The sequence below is a fragment of the Stomoxys calcitrans genome, chromosome 2, assembly GCF_963082655.1.
Source record: "Stomoxys calcitrans chromosome 2, idStoCalc2.1, whole genome shotgun sequence".
NCBI lineage: Eukaryota > Metazoa > Arthropoda > Insecta > Diptera > Muscidae > Stomoxys > Stomoxys calcitrans.
In genome coordinates this window covers 210,044,807-210,065,142 of record NC_081553.1, presented here as the reverse complement: position 1 = coordinate 210,065,142, position 20,336 = coordinate 210,044,807, and the positions used below count along the sequence as shown (strand labels likewise).

General features: G+C 36.3%; 1 protein-coding gene across 4 annotated transcripts in view; it reads left to right on the top strand.

The window, feature by feature from the left end:
• The window catches only part of LOC106084712 (phosphatidylinositol transfer protein beta isoform), an 86,302-nt gene that overhangs the window by 46,042 nt on the left and 19,924 nt on the right, over positions 1 to 20,336 (top strand). For all 4 annotated transcript variants that reach the window (XM_059361782.1, XM_059361781.1, XM_059361780.1 and 1 more), the window contains exon 3: positions 11,177 to 11,207. In XM_059361782.1, the coding sequence (XP_059217765.1) occupies positions 11,177 to 11,207 (31 nt within the window). The remainder of the gene's footprint in view (positions 1 to 11,176; positions 11,208 to 20,336) is intronic.

Here is a 20,336-nt window from a genome sequence, read left to right as displayed (position 1 = left end):
AAGTGAGACTTGCGTTAGTACCATAAGCGTAGAAAGGCCACTGAGGGGTGGACTAAGCACTCCCAGAATAGTTTTAAACCCACCGATGTTACGTTATATTTGAAACAAGGATAATCGAGAGACCAGTTTATATTGAAGCTATATGGGTTATAGACCGATACGGGCCGTAATTGGCACAGATGTTGAAAGTTAAAGTTAGAACACCGCATGCATTATATACCGATTTAGACCGTACATGGCACAGTTGTTGGAAGACATAACGGAACACCATATGCAAAATTTCAGCAAATTCGAATAACAATTGTGACTTTCAGGGGCTCAAGATGTCAAATCGAGAGATGGGTTAAAAGCCGATTTGTACCGTAGTTGGTACGATTGTTGGAAGGCATAGCAGAACACTGTGTGCAACCAATTCAAACAAAAATGAAGACTTATAGGGGTTCTAGAAATCAAATTGAAGTACCTACATATATTGGTATCCAAATCTGAAGCGATATGGCCCATTTGCAATCGCTAAGGACCTACGTCAATGAGAAGTATCTGTTCAAAATTTCATTTCATTCGAACGCTAATCTGATTTCGACATATGAACAGACGGGTGGACGGACATGATTAGAATGGCAAGACGATCAAGAATATATTATCTTATGGGGTTGCAGATCAGTATTTCGAGATGTTACAAACGGATTGCCTAGATTAGTATAGCCCCTACGGTATGGTGGTGGGTATAACATAAGCTTTTCGGAAGTGGAATACGAATCTGATATGAAAAAGTTTGGCCCAAGCGTCAGGGGGAACGCCCTACCGAAAAACCCCAAAGCGGGCATGTAAACCGGACATGAGGTAATATGACACTCAAACAAAAGGTCTTTGGGAGTAGGGTATAAGTTTGATATGAAGTTGTAGGTCCAAATATTCCGATTAGATACGAATACAAATTAAAAGCCAAGTGTCGGGGGGACTGGCCCAACCCTCAAAACCATTTTTATTTTTATATGCATTTAAACATGGTTGCTAATTTATTGAATCTTCGAAATTTCTTATTTAATTTAAAAACTAAACTCAATTAAACATCGAATTAGCTTAAAAAACAACTTCATTATCATAAAATAAGGTCAAGTTATCAAATTAACTTAAATAGTTTCTAGTTAGCTACTACCCCTACGAGTATTGGCTATGGGTGTTCTCCAACTGTATCATTTCAAATGCATACGAAATTGATGAAAACAACAACAAAATTATTTGAAAAACTTGATTTCATGGAAAGTTTGATTCTCCATCTAACCAGCCAACATTAGTATTCACAAAAGAAAAAGTAACAATAACTAAAGTTGCGTTTTTTAATGGTTTTGCGTTTAATTATGCCAACATAAATATGCAAAATTAAAGCAGAAAAAAGAAATAATTTGAGTTGCCAATATTAAATACAAATTTTAATGATTAAAATAAATTCCCTTTCGATTTAAGTGTTATATTTTTTTTTGCTATTGTCTTTAGCCAAGTTTTTTCTTTCTCAAGTCAATAAGAAAATAGCCGCACATTTCAATATGGTCCCATTCAATTAACCCATTAAAATATTTAGGCCAAAAGCAAGCCAGCCAGCCAGCCAACCATTAACGATGATCATTTAAACAAATGGATTTTATTTCTGCCTCATCTCTTGCTGAGTTACACCACAGCACATGGAGCTTTTAAAGCAAATAAAGAAATTTTGCAATAATTTGTATACCAAATGAATCATATTTTTGTCTCATACCATAAATGAAGAAATAAAAAAAAAACGAAATTATCTTGATTTTTTTTCAATAGCATGAAGGCTATTGAAAAAATATGTGAAGTGGTGATTCGTGTTGTTTTCTTTGGTTGGTAACTACTTTAAAGAGTGATGGTATCTCTGCAAGTCTTATGTTTCTGATTTTTTCTTCAAGTAGAAGTTAGAGTTGGAGTTGAAACCTTTTTTGTGACTCGTGCCATGACTTTTAACCTTTGCAATATGATCTAATGAAGGGGGTTCAAGATTTCTTTTAATTTAATCTACCAAGTAATTGAGGTGCAAAATAATTTAATTGTTCCAAATGATCAAGCTGTAGTTCTAACTTAGCGTATGTTGGTAATGACATTCCACTTAGCAACTTATAAAAATTTTATCATCTTTGAGATATCAAACCTTTTAATATTCAAGTGCAGCACACTTTGGTTTATTTTTATAAAAAGCAATTTTATGCGGTTTTTATACAGCAGCAGTTTTTTATAACCTCAATACATTAAAACAGAAGCACTTTGTGAAAGAAACCGACTTTATTGCACCCTACTCCAAATTTTCCTTAATGGAATCCCCTGTTCCTTAATGGAATCCCCTGTTCCTTAATGGAATCCCCTGTTCCGTAATGGAATCCCCTGTTCCTTAATGGAATCCCCTGTTCTTTAATGGAATCCCCTGTTCCTTAATGGAATCCCCTGTTCCTTAATGGAATCCCCTGTACCTTAATGGAATCCCCTGTGCCTTAATGGAATCCCCTGTTCCTTAATGGAATCCCCTGTTCCTTAATGGAATCCCCTGTACATTTATGGAATCCCCTGTTCCTTAATGGAATCCCCTGTTCTTTAATGGAATCCCCTGTTCCGTAATGGAATCCCCTGTTTCTTAATGGAATCCCCTGTTCCTTAATGGAATCCCCTGTTCCTTAATGGAATCCCCTGTTCCGTAATGGAATGTTCATGGGAAGCTCGTATATAAAAGTAGATGGACAATTTTAGTACCGACTGAATACATCGTTTGATTCTTCTACACCTAGAGTATAGCAAACAAGTAAAAACATGCTAAGTTCGGCCGGGCCGAATCTTATTAACCCTCCACCATATATCGCATTTGTCGAGTTCTTTTCCCGATATCTCCTTTTAGGCAAACAAAGGATAAAAAAAAACGTATTCTATGCGCGGTATCTCTTTTTGGGCAAACAAAGAATATTGAATAAGAACTGTTATGCTATTGGGACTATATCAAGTTATAGTCCGATTCGAACCATGAATGAATGCTGAACATTGTAGAGGTCATTGTGTAGTATTTCAGTTCATTCGGATAAGAATTGCGCTCAAGAAGTAAAATCGGGAGATAGGTTTATATGGGAGCTGAATCAAGCTATTGATCGATTCAGACCATATTGAACACGCATGTTGAAGGTCATGAGAGAAGCCGTTGTACAAAATTTCTGCCAAATCGGATGAGAATAGCGTTCTCTAGAGGCTCGAGAAATCAAGGTCCCAGATCGGTTTATATGGCAGCTATATTAAAACATGGGCAGATTCAAACAATACTTAGCGCAATTGTTGGAAGTGATATCAAAACCCCACGTGTAAAATTTCAGTCAAATCGGACGAGAATTGCGCCCTCTAGAGGCTCAAGAAATCAAGACCCAAGATCGGTTTATATGGCAGCTATATCAAAACATGGACCGATTTAAGCAATACTTAGCGCAATTGTTGGAAGTGATATCAAAACACCACGTGTAAAATTTCAGTCAAATCGGACGAGAATTGCGCCCTCTAGAGGCTCTACAAGTCAAAACCCAAGTTCGATTTATATGACAGCTATATCAGGTTATATACCGATTTGAATCAAACTTAACACAGTTGTTGGAAGTGATACCAAAACACCACGTGCAAAATTTTAGTCAAATCGGACGAGAATTACGCCCTCTAGAGGCTGAAGAAGTCAAAACCCAAGATCAATTTATATGACAGCTATATTAAAGCATGGACCGATTTAAACAATACTTAGCGCAATTGTTGGAAGTGATATCAAAACACCACGTGCAAAATTTCAGTCAAATCAGACGAGAATCGCGCCCTCTAGAGGCTCAAGAAGTCAAGACCCAAGATTGGGTTATATACAGCTATACCAGATTATGAACTGATTTCAATCATACTTAACACAGTGGTTGGAAGTGAATATCAAAACACCACGTGCAAAATTTCAGTCAAATCGGACGAGAATTGCGCCCTCTAGAGGCTCCAGAAGTCAAGACCCAAGATCAGTTTATATGGCAGCTATATTAAAACATGAGCAGATTTAAACAGTACTCAGCGCTATTGTTGGAAGAGATACCAAAATACCACGTGCAAAATTTCAGTCAAATCGGATGAGAATTGCGCCCTCTAGAGGCTCAAGAAGTCAAGACCCCAGATCGGTTTATATGACAGCTATACCAGATTATGAATCGATTTGAATCATACCTAACACAGTGGTTGGAAGTGATATCAAAACACCACGTGTAAAATTTCAGTCAAATCGGACGAGAATTACGCCCTCTAGAGGCTGAAGAAGTCAAGACCCAAGATCGGTTTATATGACAGCTATACCAGATTATGAACCGATTTGAATCGTACTTAGCACAGTGGTTGGAAGTGATACCAAAACACCACGTGCATAATTTTAGTCAAATCGGACGAGAATTGCGCCCTCTAGAGGCTCAAGAAATCAAGACCCAATATCGGTTTATATGTCAGCTATATGAAAACATGGGCCGATGTGGACCATTTACAATCTCAACCGACCTACACTAATAAAAAGTATTTGTCCAAAATTTCAAGCGGCTAGCTTTACTCCTTCGAAAGTTTACATGCTTTTGACAGACAGACGGACAGACGAACGGACACGGCTAGATCGACTTAAAATGACTATGACGATCAGGTACAATATATATATACTTTATGGAGTCTCAGATGCATATTTTGAGGTATTACAAACATAATGACGAAATTAGTATACCCCCATCCTATGGTGGTGGGTATAAAAAGCAATAAAAAAAGGAGGCAAGAGCAAAAGTAGATGGGAATCTGACTATACAATACCACCCTACACCACTCCCTGTACCTACTAACCATTAATAGTTGAGCATATGCATAGCTTAGAACCCTTAAATAAGAAGTTATCCTGCTGCCATGTTACTGTATGTTACTGTACAATATCTTGCCCTATATACATGCGACGAACAAAAGAGTCTATGCTTCTAAAAATTTAATAAAATTTTCACCTGCTCCTTTTATAGTCAAGAGTTTCATGTGAGGTGCAAAAAAAAATTTAATTTATTTCACCTCTTTATTTCATTATTATAATTACAACAATCTCTTCTGTTGTGTCACATCCAAAACTTTTTCTATGCAATTTCAATAAAGTTGGTAGTGTAGGGGGGGGGAGAAAACCAAACCTTGAAAAAGTTTTGAATGGTGTAGGCAAGTGGAGTGGATGGAAGGTAGTGGAATGACACAATTAACCACATCAGCTGGTTTTGTATGCTTTTGAAAACGTGAATAGAGTTGAGTGGAAGCAGACATTTCTCTTACTGTTTTCCACATTAATAAGGTAGCCTTGCTGTATGACTTTTAACAGATTTGTAGAATATAAAAAACGACAAAAAATAAATAAAAAAAAAATAAATATAAAAAATAAAAACAAAATATAAAAAAATTAATATAAAAAAATTATAAATATTAAAAAATTAAAAACAAAATATAAGAAAGTATAAAAATATATAAAAAAATAAAAGCAAAATTTAAAAATATAACTAAAAAATTAAATAAAAAAAATAAAATTAAAAAAATTAAAAAAAAAATATAATTAAAAAAATTAAAAAATAGTTATATATAAAATAAATAAAACAAATAAAAGCGTGAAAAGTTGGGCCGGGCCGAATCTTATATACCCTCCGCCATGGATCGCATTTGTCGAGTTCTTTTCCCGGCATCTCTTCTTAGGCAAAACTGGATATAAGAAAAGATTTGCTCTGCTATTAGAGCGATATCAAGATATGGTCCGGTTTGGGCCACAATTAAATTATATGTTGGAGACCTGTGTAAAATGTCAACCAATTCGAATAAGAATTTCGCCCTTTGGGGGCTCAAAAAGTAAAATAGAGAGATCGATTTATATGGGAGCTATATCGGGCTATAGACCGATTCAGACCATAATAAACATGTATGTTGATGGTCATGAGAGGATCCGTTGTACAAAATTTCAGGCAAATCGGATAATAATTGCGACCTCCAGAGGCTCAAGAGGTCAAGATCCCAGATCGGTTTATATGACAGCTATATCAGGTTATGAATCGATTTGAACCTTATTTGGCACAGTTGTTGAAAGTCATAATAAAATACGTCATGCAAAATTTCAGCGAAATCGGATAGGAATTGCGCCCTCTAGAAGCTCAAGAAGTCAAGACTCCAGATCTGTTTATATGACAGCTATATCAGGTTATGAACCGATTTGAACCATACTTGGCACAGTTGTTGGATATCATAACAAAATACTACGTGCAAAATTTCATTCCAATCGGATAAGAATAGCGCCCTCTAGAGGCTCAAGAAGTCAAGACCCAAGATCGGTTTATATGGCAGCTATATCAAAACATGCAACGATTTAAACAGTACTCAGCGCAATTGTTGAAAGAGAAACCAAAATACCACGTGCAAAATTTCATTCCAATCGGATAAGAATTGCGCACTCTAGAGGCTCAAGAAGTCAAGACCCAAGATCGGTTTATATGGCAGCTATATCAGGTTATGGACCGATTTGAACCATACTTGGCAAAGTTTTTGGATATCATAACAAACACTATGTGCAAAATTCATTCCAATCGGATAAGAATTGCGCACTCTAGAGGCTCAAGAAGTCAAGACCCAAGAACGGTTTATATGACAGCTATATCAAAACATGGACCGATATGGCCCATTTACAATACCAACCGACCTACACTAATAAGAAGTATTTGTGCAAAATTTAAAGCGGCTAGCTTTACTACTTGGAAAGTTAGCATGCTTTCGACAGACGGACGGACGGACGGACAGGCAGACGAACGGACATGGCTAGATCGACATAAAATGTCGCGACGATCAAAAATATATATACTTTATGGGGTCTCAGACGAATATTTCGAGTAGTAACAAACAGAATGACGAAATTAGTATACCCCCCATCCTATGGTGGAGGGTATAAAAATATGAAAAATATAAAAAAAAAACTAATAAAAAAATTTACAAAATTCACAAAAACTATAAATAAAAACAAGTCTTATATATAAGAATAAATTTGTTTGTTCCGCGTAGACTTAAAAATGGCTGAAGCGATTACCTTGAAATTTTCACAGATTGTGTAGTAAGGAAACACAAGGCCATATCATTTTTTGATACCGGAGGGGGGGGGCGGACCCTCCCCTTACCCCAAAAGTACTACCCAAAAATAAAAGTCTACCGATCGAGACAATATGGGATATAAATCAAAGGTTTTCAGGAGTAGAGTACAAATTTCATATTAAAACTTGGTTCGAACTAACTAGGGCCGCCCCAACCCCAAAAAAACCCTTAAATAGATTTATTGAACTATCATGACAATATGGGACTCAAATGAAAGGTATTCGGGAGTAGATTAGGCACATGATCAGGAAAGAGGAATAGGCTTTATAATTTGGTAATGTGGAAATGGGGCGGACCCACCCCCGTTACCCGGAAAACACCACCCAAAATAAGAAGTGAACCGATAAGAACAATATGGGTATCAAATGAATGGTGTTGAAGAGTAGAATACGAATATGGTATTACAAATTGGGTAGAAGTACCCAGGAAGTCGTTCTAACCCCAAAACTCCTCCGAGCAGACAAATACAGCAAATGAAAGGTATCCGGGAGTAGATTACGAATCTGGCATAGAAAATAAGGTGGAAGTATAGGGGGTCAGCCCACCCCCAATCAGCACACTCCCTCGATTTGGCTGAAATTTTGCATTTAGTGTTCCGATTTCAGTTCTTGACTTCTTGAGCCGATAGAGGGCGCAATTATTATCCAATTTGGCTGAGATTTTGCAAGAAGTGTTTTGGTTTGACCATCACCAAATGTGCCAAGTATGGTCCAAATCGGTTCATAACCTGATATAGCTCCCATATAAACCGATTTCGGATCATGACTTCTTGAGCCGCCAGAGGGCGCAATTGTTATCCAATTTGGCTGAAATTTAACATGAAGTGTTTCGATTTGACCATCAACTACAGTGCCAAGTTTGACCCAAATCGGTTCATAACCTGATATAGCTCCCATATAAACCGATTTCGGATCTTGGCTTCCATAACTGCGCCAACTATGGCTTAAATCGGTTCATTAACTGATATAGCTCCCATATAAACCGATTTCACATCATGATTTCTTGCGCCGATAGAGTGCGCAATTATTATCCGATTTGGTTGAAATTTTGCATGACGTGTTTTATTATGACAACTGTGCTAATTATGGTTCAAATCGTTCCATAACCTGATATAGCTCCCATATAAACCGATTTCAGATCATGACTTCTTGAGCCGCTAGAGGGCGCAATTGTTATCCAATTTGGCTGAAATTTAACATGAAGTGTTTCGATTTGACCATCAACTACTGTGCCAAGTTTGGCCCAAATCGGATTTCGGATTTTGGCTTCTTGAGCCTCTAGGGGGCGCAATTATTATCCGATTTGGTTGAAATTTTATATGAAGTATTTTGGTTTGATCGTTAATAACTGCGCCAACTATGGCTCAAATCGGTTCATTAACTGATATAGCTCCCGTATAAACCGATTTCACATCATGATTTCTTGCGCCGATAGAGGGCGCAATTATTATCTGATTTGGTTGAAATTTTGCATAACGTGTTTTGTTATGATTTTCAACAACTGGGCTAAGTATGGTTCAAATCGGTTGATAACCTGATATAACTTCCATATTAACCGATTTCGCATCTTGACTTCTTGAGCCGCTAGAGGGCGCAATTGTTATCCGATTTGGTTGAAATTTTGCACGAAGTCTTTTGGTTTGACCATCAACAACTGTACCAAGTATGGCTCAAATTGGTTTATACCCCGATATAGCTTCAATATAAACCGATTTCGGATCTTGACTTCTTGAGCCTCTAGAGGGCGCAATTATTATCCGATTTGGTTGAAATTTTGCATGAAGTGTTTTGGTTTGACCATCGACAAATGTGCCAAGTGCGGTTCAAAACCTAATGTCGCGCAGCGGCTCGACGTTCGGGCTCGGCTATAAAAGGAACTGCCCTTATCTTTGAGCTTAAACTGCAATCGGACAGCACCAATTATTTGTGAGAATTTCGGAATTTTCATAAGCAAATTTGGATTTCCATACATAAAATTTTATAAAAATCCGGCAATCTAATCGGTGCATACGATTAATTTCTTGTTTATATCTGGTGTGATATGATATTCCATACAAATAAATTGCCATACCTACTATCATTCATAATTCATTTATAGAATATCGAAAATATGCACATTTCATCCAAGACAGCACAATACAAAAAAAAATAGTTTTTGCTATTTTGCGGAGAAGCTGGGTCCTCAAAACATTTACTGACTAAGTGGGTGGCCTATAAAGTTGTCAATGTTAGCTATGATGCTGATGTGTGATAGGTTGGTTGTTGGAGAAAGTTGGCAGGTTTTTTTTTGCTATCGTGTTTGGTCACAGTAAATTGATTGTAGTTGTCTGGTTTTTCTTTCCTCTTTTTTTCCCTGAGTTCTGAGAAGTGTCGTAAAATGTTGAGCTGTTGTTGTAGTTTGTGATTCTATGCAATTTGGGGGAGGAGGTCGTCCAACCAACATTGTGTTGTTCTTGCCATAAATTGTGTACTGCACGTTTTGTGTGATGAAGGCAAATGAAAGTGGCAAAAGAAAAAGTGTTTTATAAGACTTTTACAAACGTTTTTTTTTGTGGTCTGTTGAAGGGAGACTTTTCAGGGCAATATTAAATTGATGTGTGGTTGTTTTGTTAGTAAATTTTGTTGTGGGATATATTGCTTAAAGTGTTGAACTTTTCAAAATTTGGAAACGTTGGCTTAAAACAAAAAACTTTGTTAAATAATTTCTGAGGAAATTATTCTGCATTGTAGTAAAAGTCAAATGTCGAGCATATATTTAAGGTAGGTTAGGTTAGGTAAGAGTGGCAGTCCTTTACAGACTCACTTAGACAAATTTAAGTCCATTGTGATACCACAGTAGCAGCAGACCAAGGCTTCTGGTGGGAATGGAACCCACGAACCCTGCACTGGTAATCCAAGCATGCTTCCAACTCAGTTACCGAAGCACCCTATATTTAAGGTAAAACAGGACAAAAAAAAATCGTAAAAAAAAAAATTATAGAAATATTTTTTTTTTAAATTTTAAGTAAAAAAAATTTAAAATTTTTAGGAAAAAAAAATCCAAAAAGATTTTCTTCAGCAATAAAATTAGAGTAATTTTCCTTAAATAAAAATTTCACAAAATTTCCGTTAGAAAAAAGTGTTGACAAAAATTCCTTAAGAAATAAAACTTTGACAAAAAATTTTCTATGGATAAAAATACAAAATTGTTGTCTTTCTACTTAAAAAAAATTTAAAAATTTTTTAGAATTATCCTTTTATTGAATTTTAAGAAAATTTTTCTCAGCAATAATATTTTCCGGAATATTAAAATTGGCTCATATCTGCTCGTCACTTTCGTTTTTGCTGAATAGAAAATTTCTGGAAAATTTTTGTTTGGTCCAATTTGTAACTTAAATTGAAATTCACACTTTAGTTAACTTTTGAACAGTCCTTCGTTGGAAATGACCTTTTGATGAACCAAATTACCAGAACTTAAAGCATCATCATTACCCTGTTGAACATTGTTCTCATTCAGTTGCTTTTGTTCTACATCGGATGCTTTGGATACTTTTCCTTCTGGTTTTAAGGCCAAACTTTTCCCTTGCAGTTTTCCAAGAATAATTTACTCAAGTGTCTATGATGAAAACTGTTGAAGGATGATGAGAAAATTGCTAACTTATAGACACAATTGATTATTTATATTAAAACGTTATTTTGCATCATATATGGGTGCAAGAGTAGAACTATTTTTCTACATCATCTCCCCCTAATATAGGAGCATATGTAGCTGTTGTTGTTGTCTTAGGCACATACATTTCTAATTAAATTCCATGATGAAATGGAAATATGGCGAGATGAAGAGCAGCATAAGATGGGATACTGTGTAAATATCATATATACACTCAATGTTTGTTATTACAATACGTTTTTTTTCAACATTTTTCATATTTCTCCCCTATATTTTTTTTTTGCTTTATAAAGTTTTCTAATTAAAAATTCTGTGTTTTTTGTTTTTTTCTTCTTTACAGCCGAGTCACTTTGCCATTAACTGTTGATGAGGTTTGTATCGATACCACATTAAAACGTGCAGAGCATGCATTCAACCCCATACACCCTTTCAATGTATTCACCATGGCTTTGGGGCCACATGCCCCAATGACACAGACCTGATGAAAGAACAGAGACTGCCAACAGCAACACAATCAGATAAACCAAACGACGGATGCGGATACAATTGCGACAACAAAATGACATTAACCGACATTACACTACATGGTACAAAGTAGTTGGGGAAGATAATTTGCAGCTGATATCTGTGAAATACAGTGGAACATGTTTATAGTGAACAATGATGCCAACTGAAACTGTTGCAAAGGAAAGGGTACTAAAACTATCCTTTCCCGAGTAAAAGTGTACTTAAACTTCCCTTTTCCAAAGGAAAGGGTACTAAAAGTACCCTTTCTCAAAGAAAAGGGTACTAAAACTACCCTTGCCCAAGGGAAAGGGTACAAAATCTATTTTTTTTTACAGTAAAGTGTACTAAATCTACCTTTTCTTACAGTAAAGTGTACTAAAACTACCTTTTCTTACAGTAAAGTGTACTAAATCTACCTTTTCTTACAGTAAAGTGTACTAAATCTACCTTTTTTTACAGTAAAGTGTACTAAAACTACCCTTTCCCAAAGGAAAGGTACTAAAACTACTCTTTCCCAAAGAAAACTATCCTTTTCTATAATAAAAAGTAATAAAACTACAGTTTCCCAAGGGAAAGGGCACTAAAACTACACTTTCCCTAAGAAAAGGGCATTAAAACTACCCTTTCTTACAGGAAAGGGTATTAAAACTACCCTTTCCCTGAGGAAGGGTACTAAATTTATCCTTTCCCAAAAGAAAGGGTACTAAAACCACCCTTTTCCAAAGAAAAGGATACTAAAATTACCCTTGCCTAAAAAAAAGGGCACTAAAACTACACTTTCCCTAAGAAAAGGGCATTAAAACTACCCTTTCTTACAGGAAAGTGTACTAAAACTACCTTTTCCCTGAGGAAGGTTACTAAAACTATCCTTTCCCAAAGGAAAAGGTACTAAATCTACCCTTTATTGTAGGAACGGGTACTAAAACTATCCTCGCCCAAAGGAAAGGCTACTAAAACTACCCTTTACCAAAGAAAAGGGTACTAAATATACCCTTCGCCAAAGGAAATGGTACTAAAACTACTCTTTCTTAAATGAAAGCGTACTAAAACTACCATTTCGTACAGGAAAGGGTACTAAAAGCCCCCTTTTCCAAAGGATAGGGTTTAAACCTACCATTTCCCAAAGAAAAGTGTACTAAAACTACTCTTTCAAAGAGAAAATGATACTAAAGCTATCCTTTCCCAAAAGAAAAGGATACTGAAGTTTGCCTTTCCCAAAGGAAAGGGTACCAAAACTACCCTTTCCCAAAGGAAAGGGTACTAAAACAGAAGAGTGTACTAAATCTACCCTTTTTTACAAAAAAGGGTACTAAATCTACCCTTTCTTACAGGAAAGGCTGCTAAAATTACACATTCCCAAAGGAAAAGATAGTAAAACTACCCTTTCCCAAAGTAATGGGTACTAAAACTACCCTTTCCCAATGGAAATTAGGACCATTTCCGTACAGGAAACGGTACAAATCCTTTTCCAAAGGATAGGGTTTAAACCTACCATTTCCCAATGAAAAGTGTACTAAAACTACTCTTTCAAAGAGAAAATGATATTAAAGCTATTCTTTCCCAAAGGAAAGGATACTAAAGTTTGCCTTTCCCAAAGGAAAGGGTACCAAAACTAGCCTTTCCCAAAGGAAAGGGTACTAAAACTACCCTTTCCCAAATAAATGGGTACTAAAACTACCCTTTCCCAAAGGAAAGGGTACTAAAAGTACCCTTTCCCAAAGGAAATGATCCTAAAACTACCCTTTCCCAAAGGAATGGGTACTAAGACTACCCTTTCCCAAAGGAATGGGTACTAAAACTACCCTTTCTCACAGGAATGGGTACTAAAAACACACTTTTTCCAGGAAATGGTACTAAAAGTATCTTCTCTTACAGGAAGGTGTACTCAAAACTACCCTTTCTTATAAAAAAAGGATTCCCAAAGGAAAGGATACTGAAGTTTGCCTTTCCCAAAGGAAAGGGTACCAAAACTACCCTTTCCCAAAGGAAAGGGTACTAAAACTACCCTTTCCCAAAGAAATGGGTACTAAAACTACCATTTCCCGAAGGGAATGGTACTAAAACCTTACCCAAGGGAAAGAGTACTAAAACTATCCTTTCCCAAAGAAATTGGTACTAAAGCTACCATTTTCCAAAGGAATGGGTACTAAAACTACCTTTTCCTAAAGGGAATGGTTCTAAAACTACCCTTTCCTTTGGGAAAGGGTACTAAAACTATCCTTTCCTAAAGGAAAGGGTATTTAAACTACCTTTACCCTAAGGGAATGGTACTAAAACTACCTTTTCCCAAAGGGAATGGTACTAAAACTACCCTTACCCAATGGAAAGGGTACTAAAACTACCCTTACCCAAAGGAAAGGGTATTAAAACTACGCTTTCCCAAAGGAAAAGGTATTAAAACTACGCTTTCTAAAAGAAGGGGTACTAAAACTACCCTTTCTTGAAGGAAAATGTACTAAAACTACCCTTTCTTGAAGGAAAGGGTACTAAAACTACCTTTTTCCTAAGGGAATGGAAAGAGTACTAAAACTATCCTTTCCCAAAGAAAATGGTACTAAAACTACCCTTTTCCAAAGGAAAGGGTACTAAATAAAACTACCTTTTCCCAAAGGGAATGGTACTAAAACTACCCTTACCCAAAGGAAAGAGTACTAAAACTATCCTTTCCCAAAGAAAATGGTACTAAAGCTACCCTTTTCCAAAGGAAAGGGTACTAAAACTACCTTTTCCCAAAGGGAATGGTACTAAAATTTTCCTAAACTAAAACTATCCTTTCTCAAAGGTAAGGGTACTACAATTCCGCTTTCCCAAAGGAAAGGCTACTAAAATTTTTCTTTCCCAAAGAAAATGGTACCAAAACTACCAAAGGAAAGTGTTCTAAAATTACCCTGTCTCAATGGAAAGGGTACTAAAACCACCCTTTCACAAAGTAAAGGCTTCTTAAACTATCCTTTCCGAAAGGCAAGGGGACTAAGACTACTCTTTCCCAAAGAAAGGGTAATAAAACTACTCTTTCCCAAAGAAAAGGGTACTAAGTTTACCCTTTCCCAAAGAAAAGGGTACTAGGTTTACCCTTTTTCAAAGGAAGGGGTAGTAAGGCTACCCTTTCTTACAGGAAAGGGTACTAAAAATACCCTTTCCTTAAGAAAATCTATTAAAATCACCCTTTCTTTTTGGAAATTCTTTACTTTTATTTGGTTTTCACTGTCCTACAACTTATCCCATCTTCCGTGTAGTGTTGACGTACGTGCATGAGTATATGTGGCGTTTATAAGATGCTCTACATTTAACCAACTTGTCGTTTGGAGTGGGAAATGTCAACAGGGTCGCCCAAATCAATATGAACTATCGAGAGTGAATAGAGATTCTTTAATGTGGCTACTTTGAGATTTTTAAGGGTGAGATAGATGGCTGTTAAACATTTGAAGTCTATGTACGGTCTGTTGCTAGGGATAATGCTTAACCAATAGAATTTGAGGAATGTCGGTGTGGCAGGCATTTCTAATTGAAGGACCGTTTGATAAATGTGTTTTCAATATGGGCTGAAATATAAGGTAGGGTTTTAGGAGTAACACATTTCAAGCCTTTTCGGTATCTCACCTTCTATTAAACAAAATGGATTTGTAATAATTTTCACACGAGGCTAAAAATCCATAACAACATCTGACAACGGCATTATGCATTTGGGGCTTAACTAGTGGTTCATATCGTCTTAGGTTCGCCAATAGGCAATCGTTGGCCCATATGTGGCAGCACATTGTATATGTTCATAGTAGATAATCATCATCTTCAGATTATGCCATAATCGGACTAGCTGTTCTATGAAAGTGACGGAATGTTGATCCCCCGGATTTTTAAAGGGTTGTCTACCAGACTTTGACTCTATGCAATATGCAGATAAGAGTTGTGCGTATGGGTGACACCTTGAGAAACATTTCCATAGAAAATGTTGTCCATGTCTTATGTTTACAACATTTTTTTTTTAAGATTTTATTTCTTAGTGCAGTCATATAGACATGAACGATCATTAGGGGATTGTTATACCTTGATTTAAAAAAAAAAACCTAAATTAAACTATATAATCCAAATTTCAATTTTTATGGTTTTTTATTTCAAAAACAATGATGGTGAGTGAGTCAGCGAAAAAATTAAATCCACTCGTCTGCTATAAAGAGATCCGGTTTAATTTTTCCCCTTGCTTCGCGTATATTTTTTGCGCTTGTTATTGACTCTAAAATGTACTTTGGACGAAAGTATAATCTAAGCGCAAACTCGAATTATCTATTAAATTCAGCGATAATTGAATACTTAAAAATGTTAACTATGGCCAAACTTTATTTCTGTAGAAAATTAAAAAAAAAACGTTTTTTTTGGTTAAGGCAGAATCTATTATCCCAATATAATAATATAAATTTCTATAACTGCATCTAGATTTCTTTTCCTATTTCCTATGGAAAGGAAAAGGGCCCCTTTTTCAGAAAGCTAGTTTTATGCTGTGCTTTATTTTATTCCTGGATAGACAAGCCGTGAAGGTAAAAAATAAAACACAAAAAAAGTTTCCAATGCAAATCTGTTTGTTTGCTGTGAAGTGTTAACGCCATTTGCCAACCTGTCAAAACAATACGAGGAAAAAAAGGGCAAATATTTGTAAAATTTATAATTAAAATTTGCAAAACATGTTTGGGCATAGCAGTCGAATAAAATTTAAGAAAGGGTAGTTTTAGGATCCTTTCTTTCACCCTTTGAAAAAGAGTAGAAAAGAATACTCCCTCCTTTGGAAAAGGGTATAATTAGTACCGTTTTCTTAGGAAAAGGGTGGTATTAGTGCCCTTTCCCATATGAAAGGGTAGTTTTACTATCCTTTCCTTTAGGTTAAGTTAAGTTGAAAAGAGGGTGCGGATATTAATACGCCCCATGCCACTATGGGCATACACCTAAACCGGTAATCGGTTTGTTATGCGCTCTAAATACTAAAAAGTAAATTCAAAAAAGAAAATTTAATTGTGATTTCGATTATGCCAAAAGTGTAGCATTTTTTCGGCATGTTGCACTGAAATTGAAATTTTGTATTTGCTTGTCCAACAAATATGTCACCCCACCACCGGGTGTAATGTTGCCTATAGATTTAGAAAAATATTGTATTTCTTATACCGTGCCAAGTGTACGGTGGAGAATTTCGCACTTAAAATCAGCGGCTATCATTCAAGCAAATCATGTTTAAATTGAAGAAAATAAAATTTGTTAATGGTTTGGAAAAAAGCGGTAAAATATTAATAATGAATGGAAAATGGAAAAAGTGAACGCATTATATTTAGCCAACGGCAATTAGATGCATTGCTAGAAAGTTCTTTATCCGAAAATAAGCTGAATTTTTTGACCGATATGACTACATAGGGACATATGAACCTGTTCGATTGAAAATGCAATAAGTGTAACACCAGCAGAGAGATGGGGAGACATTTGCAAAATGTTGTCCCTTATAAGTGCAACATTAGGGAAACATTATTTTGTCCGAATCGAAATCACCATAAATCAGGAATTCTGTGCAACTTACAAAATCCCTAAATGTTTTCCATACCACACCCCTAAGTTGGTTCATATCTGGTACTGTGTCCCCAGCTTAGTACCCATGTCTGTTAGCCACGAAAGCCGGGCAATGACATAGGAAATGCTCCAACGTCTCATCATCTTCCCCACTTGCTCTACACATGCTATCGCAAGCCACACCGATTTTGCAAAAGTGAGCTCGTAGTCCTATGTGCCCTGTTGTGATACCGAAAGCTTTACTGACCTTCTCACAATCTGGGTTTCCTCGTAGGATTTTGCGTTGTCCTATCGACTGTCGATCCGAATGGCTTCCGGGCCACCAAGTTTTTGACGGCAGTCCTCTGGCCTTCACCGTCAATTCGTCTGCCTTTTCATTCCCCCTTACACTTTCCTTTAAAAAAAGGGTAATTTTTGTACACTTTCCTTTAAGAAGGGTAGTTTTAGTACCCTTACCTTCAGAAAAGAGTAGGTTTAGTACCCTTTCCTGTAAGAAAGGAAAGTTTTAGCACCTTTCTTTTAAGAAAGGGTAGCTTTAGTACCCTTTCCTGTAAGTAAGGGTAATTTTAGTACCCTTTCCTGTAAGAAAGGGCAGTTTTATTACCCTTTCCTGTAACCTTTTCTTTTAAGAAAGTTAGTTTTAGTACCCTTTCCTTGAAGAAAGGGTAGTTTTAGCACCTTTTCCTGTAAGAAAGGGTAGTTTTAGTATCTTTCTTTTAAGAATGGGTAGTTTTAGTATCTTTCTTTTAAGAATGGGTAGTTTTAGTATCCTTTCCTGTAAAACAGGGTAGTTTTAGTACCCTTTCGTGTAAAAAAGGGTATTTTTAGTATCCTTTCCTGTAGGAAAGGACAGTTTAAGTACCCTTTCCTGTAAGAAAGGGTAGTTTTAGTACTCTTTCCTGTAAGAAAGGGTAGTCTTAGTACCCTTCCTTTCGGAAAGGGTAGTTTTAGCAACCTTTCCTTTGGGAAAGTGTAGTTTGAGTACCCTTTCCTTTGGGAAAGGTTAGTTTTAGTACCTTTTCTTTTGGGAAGGGGTAGTTTTAGTACCCTTTCCTTTGGGAATGGGGTTTTTAGTACCCTTTCCTTTGAGAAAGGGTAGTCTTAGAACCTTTTCCTTTGGGAATGGGTTGTTTTAGCACCATTTCCTTCGCGAAAGGCTAGTTTTAGTACCCCTTCCTACAGTTTTAATACTCTTTCTTACAGAAGAGCGTAGTTTTAGTACCCTTTACTTTGGGAAAGGGTAGTTTTAGTACCCTTTCATTTGGTAAGGGCTAGTTTTGGGTCCCTTTTCTTTTTGAAAGGGTAGTTTTAGTACCCTTTCGTATGGGAAAGGGTAGTTTTAGTACCATTTCTTTTGGGAAGGGGTAGTTTTAGTACCATTTTTTTGCGAAAGGGTGGTTTTAGTACTCTTTCTTCTGGGAATGGGTTTTTTTAGTACCCTTTCATTTGTAATGGGATAGTTTTAGTACCCTTTCCTTTGGGAAAGAGTAGTTTTAATAGCCATTCACTGGGAAAGGATAGTTTTAGTACCTTTCCTTTGCGAAAGGGTGGTTTTAGTACCCTTTCCTTTGGGAAAGGGTAACAGGTTTTTGGCATTCTGCGTGTTGCTGATGCGGGATGAGTTGGACATATTGACGGTTGGTGGTTTGCTTTTCTTACTGCACACGAAGAAAGGTACCCCGATATGATCCAATGTTCGTCGCAAAAAGGCATGCTTCTACTATTGCTCGGCTCACTAATAAGTGAGTGGATGGAAGTATGTTATCTTTTTGGGGCAAAATGGACGATGAAGCTTGGTTAGCTTCGAAATCTCCATAGCATGGCTAATGCTTTAATAGCAACCAAATTTTGCCTAAAACTTTTTAAAAAGGGGTTTTTATTATTGAAAGCTTTTTTCAGAATCAAGAAAATTTCTTCAAATCTGGAACCTTTTTTTTAATATAAAAAATTATTTCAAGAATTATTTAAGAAAAGAATTTAAATATCTGTTATACTCAGGTTACTGTAATATATTTGTATGTAATTATTTTATGGGTCTTATTGGCTTTATATTACATATTTGGTTAATAAATAAAAATGAAATTTCCTTAAAAATTAGAAAATTTTCCTAAATTTTGGGGAAATTTCCCAAAATTTTGGAAGTTTTCTCAAACTGTAGAAGAATACTCTGAAAAGTCAATCCCAAATGCAGCCGGTTGTACGTACCGGATTGACCTGATGGAGTTCTTCATCGGTAAGGACTGCCGCCTCAGTGTATAACAATTCCAATAGAAAATGGTTTAATAGCTTAATTTTTTATAAAATTGGCCTAATTTCAATTTTTGTTATAAAATACAGCGGTGCAATTCGTCGGTTATATTGAGTCTCTACCCACAACGTTGCCTCCCCTACACATTCAAATGTATAGCACACCGACCTCTATCACGCCACCAAGTGTAGGTGGCGCTAAACTTTAACCTACACGAATTGTGTAAAAGGAAATGGAGAAACACGTGCTGAAATATGAAAAGTCGGTAGCATTGTTGAAGTGCCAACATTGTCATATAAACACCACATTAAAATGGGAACAAATAGTAGAAATGTGACCTTCTTCACTAAATGTCGTCATAGTATTTGGTTTGCGGATTGTTGTGGCAAGTTATATACGTTTAGAAATGCCTTTTTAACACGAATGGTCTCATCAACTAACTTGACTCAATGAATACGAGCCTTCCATTGCTGATAATCTGAATAAAAAGAACCAGTGATGACAGTTTAGATGTTCATATTTTTATCAAGAAGTATTGAAATGGCAATGACATCGCATGGGTTAAGGATGAAACCACAATATAACCACTTCTAAATACGGATGAACCACATCAATGTGTTAATTGAACTATGGGTAGAGATGGGCGATGGGTAAATACCCAAAAGGTATATACCCGATAAATTCGGTAAATACCCGGCTATTTACCCATATATACCCAAAAGCTGGGTATTTATAATTTTGCAGATATCTTGGGTAAAAAACCTTTTCCAAACAATTTTTAATGATTTCGTATTCTTTGTATATAAACTTGATCTTCTGATCCCATAAAATCGGAATTTAGTTATATATAGTCGGTATATAGATCGATCTCCAGGCATAAAGGCAATAAATTGGTAATTTATCATCTGATTTCGATGAAATTTGGCACAGTGAGTTCTGGTAGACCCCTACCCATTTCTGTGAAGTGTGGTCCAGATCGGACAATTTTTGGATATTGCTGCCCTATAGGCCGACCGCCCGATCTCCCAATATAGAGTATTTAGGCCATAGAAGATCCTTTTATTATCTGATTTTGATGACATTTGGCACAGTGAGTTCTGGTAGACCCCAACCCATTCCTATCAAATGTGGTCTAGATCGGACAATATTTGGATATAGTTGCCATACAGACCGATCTCCCGATATTGTGTATTGAGCCTAT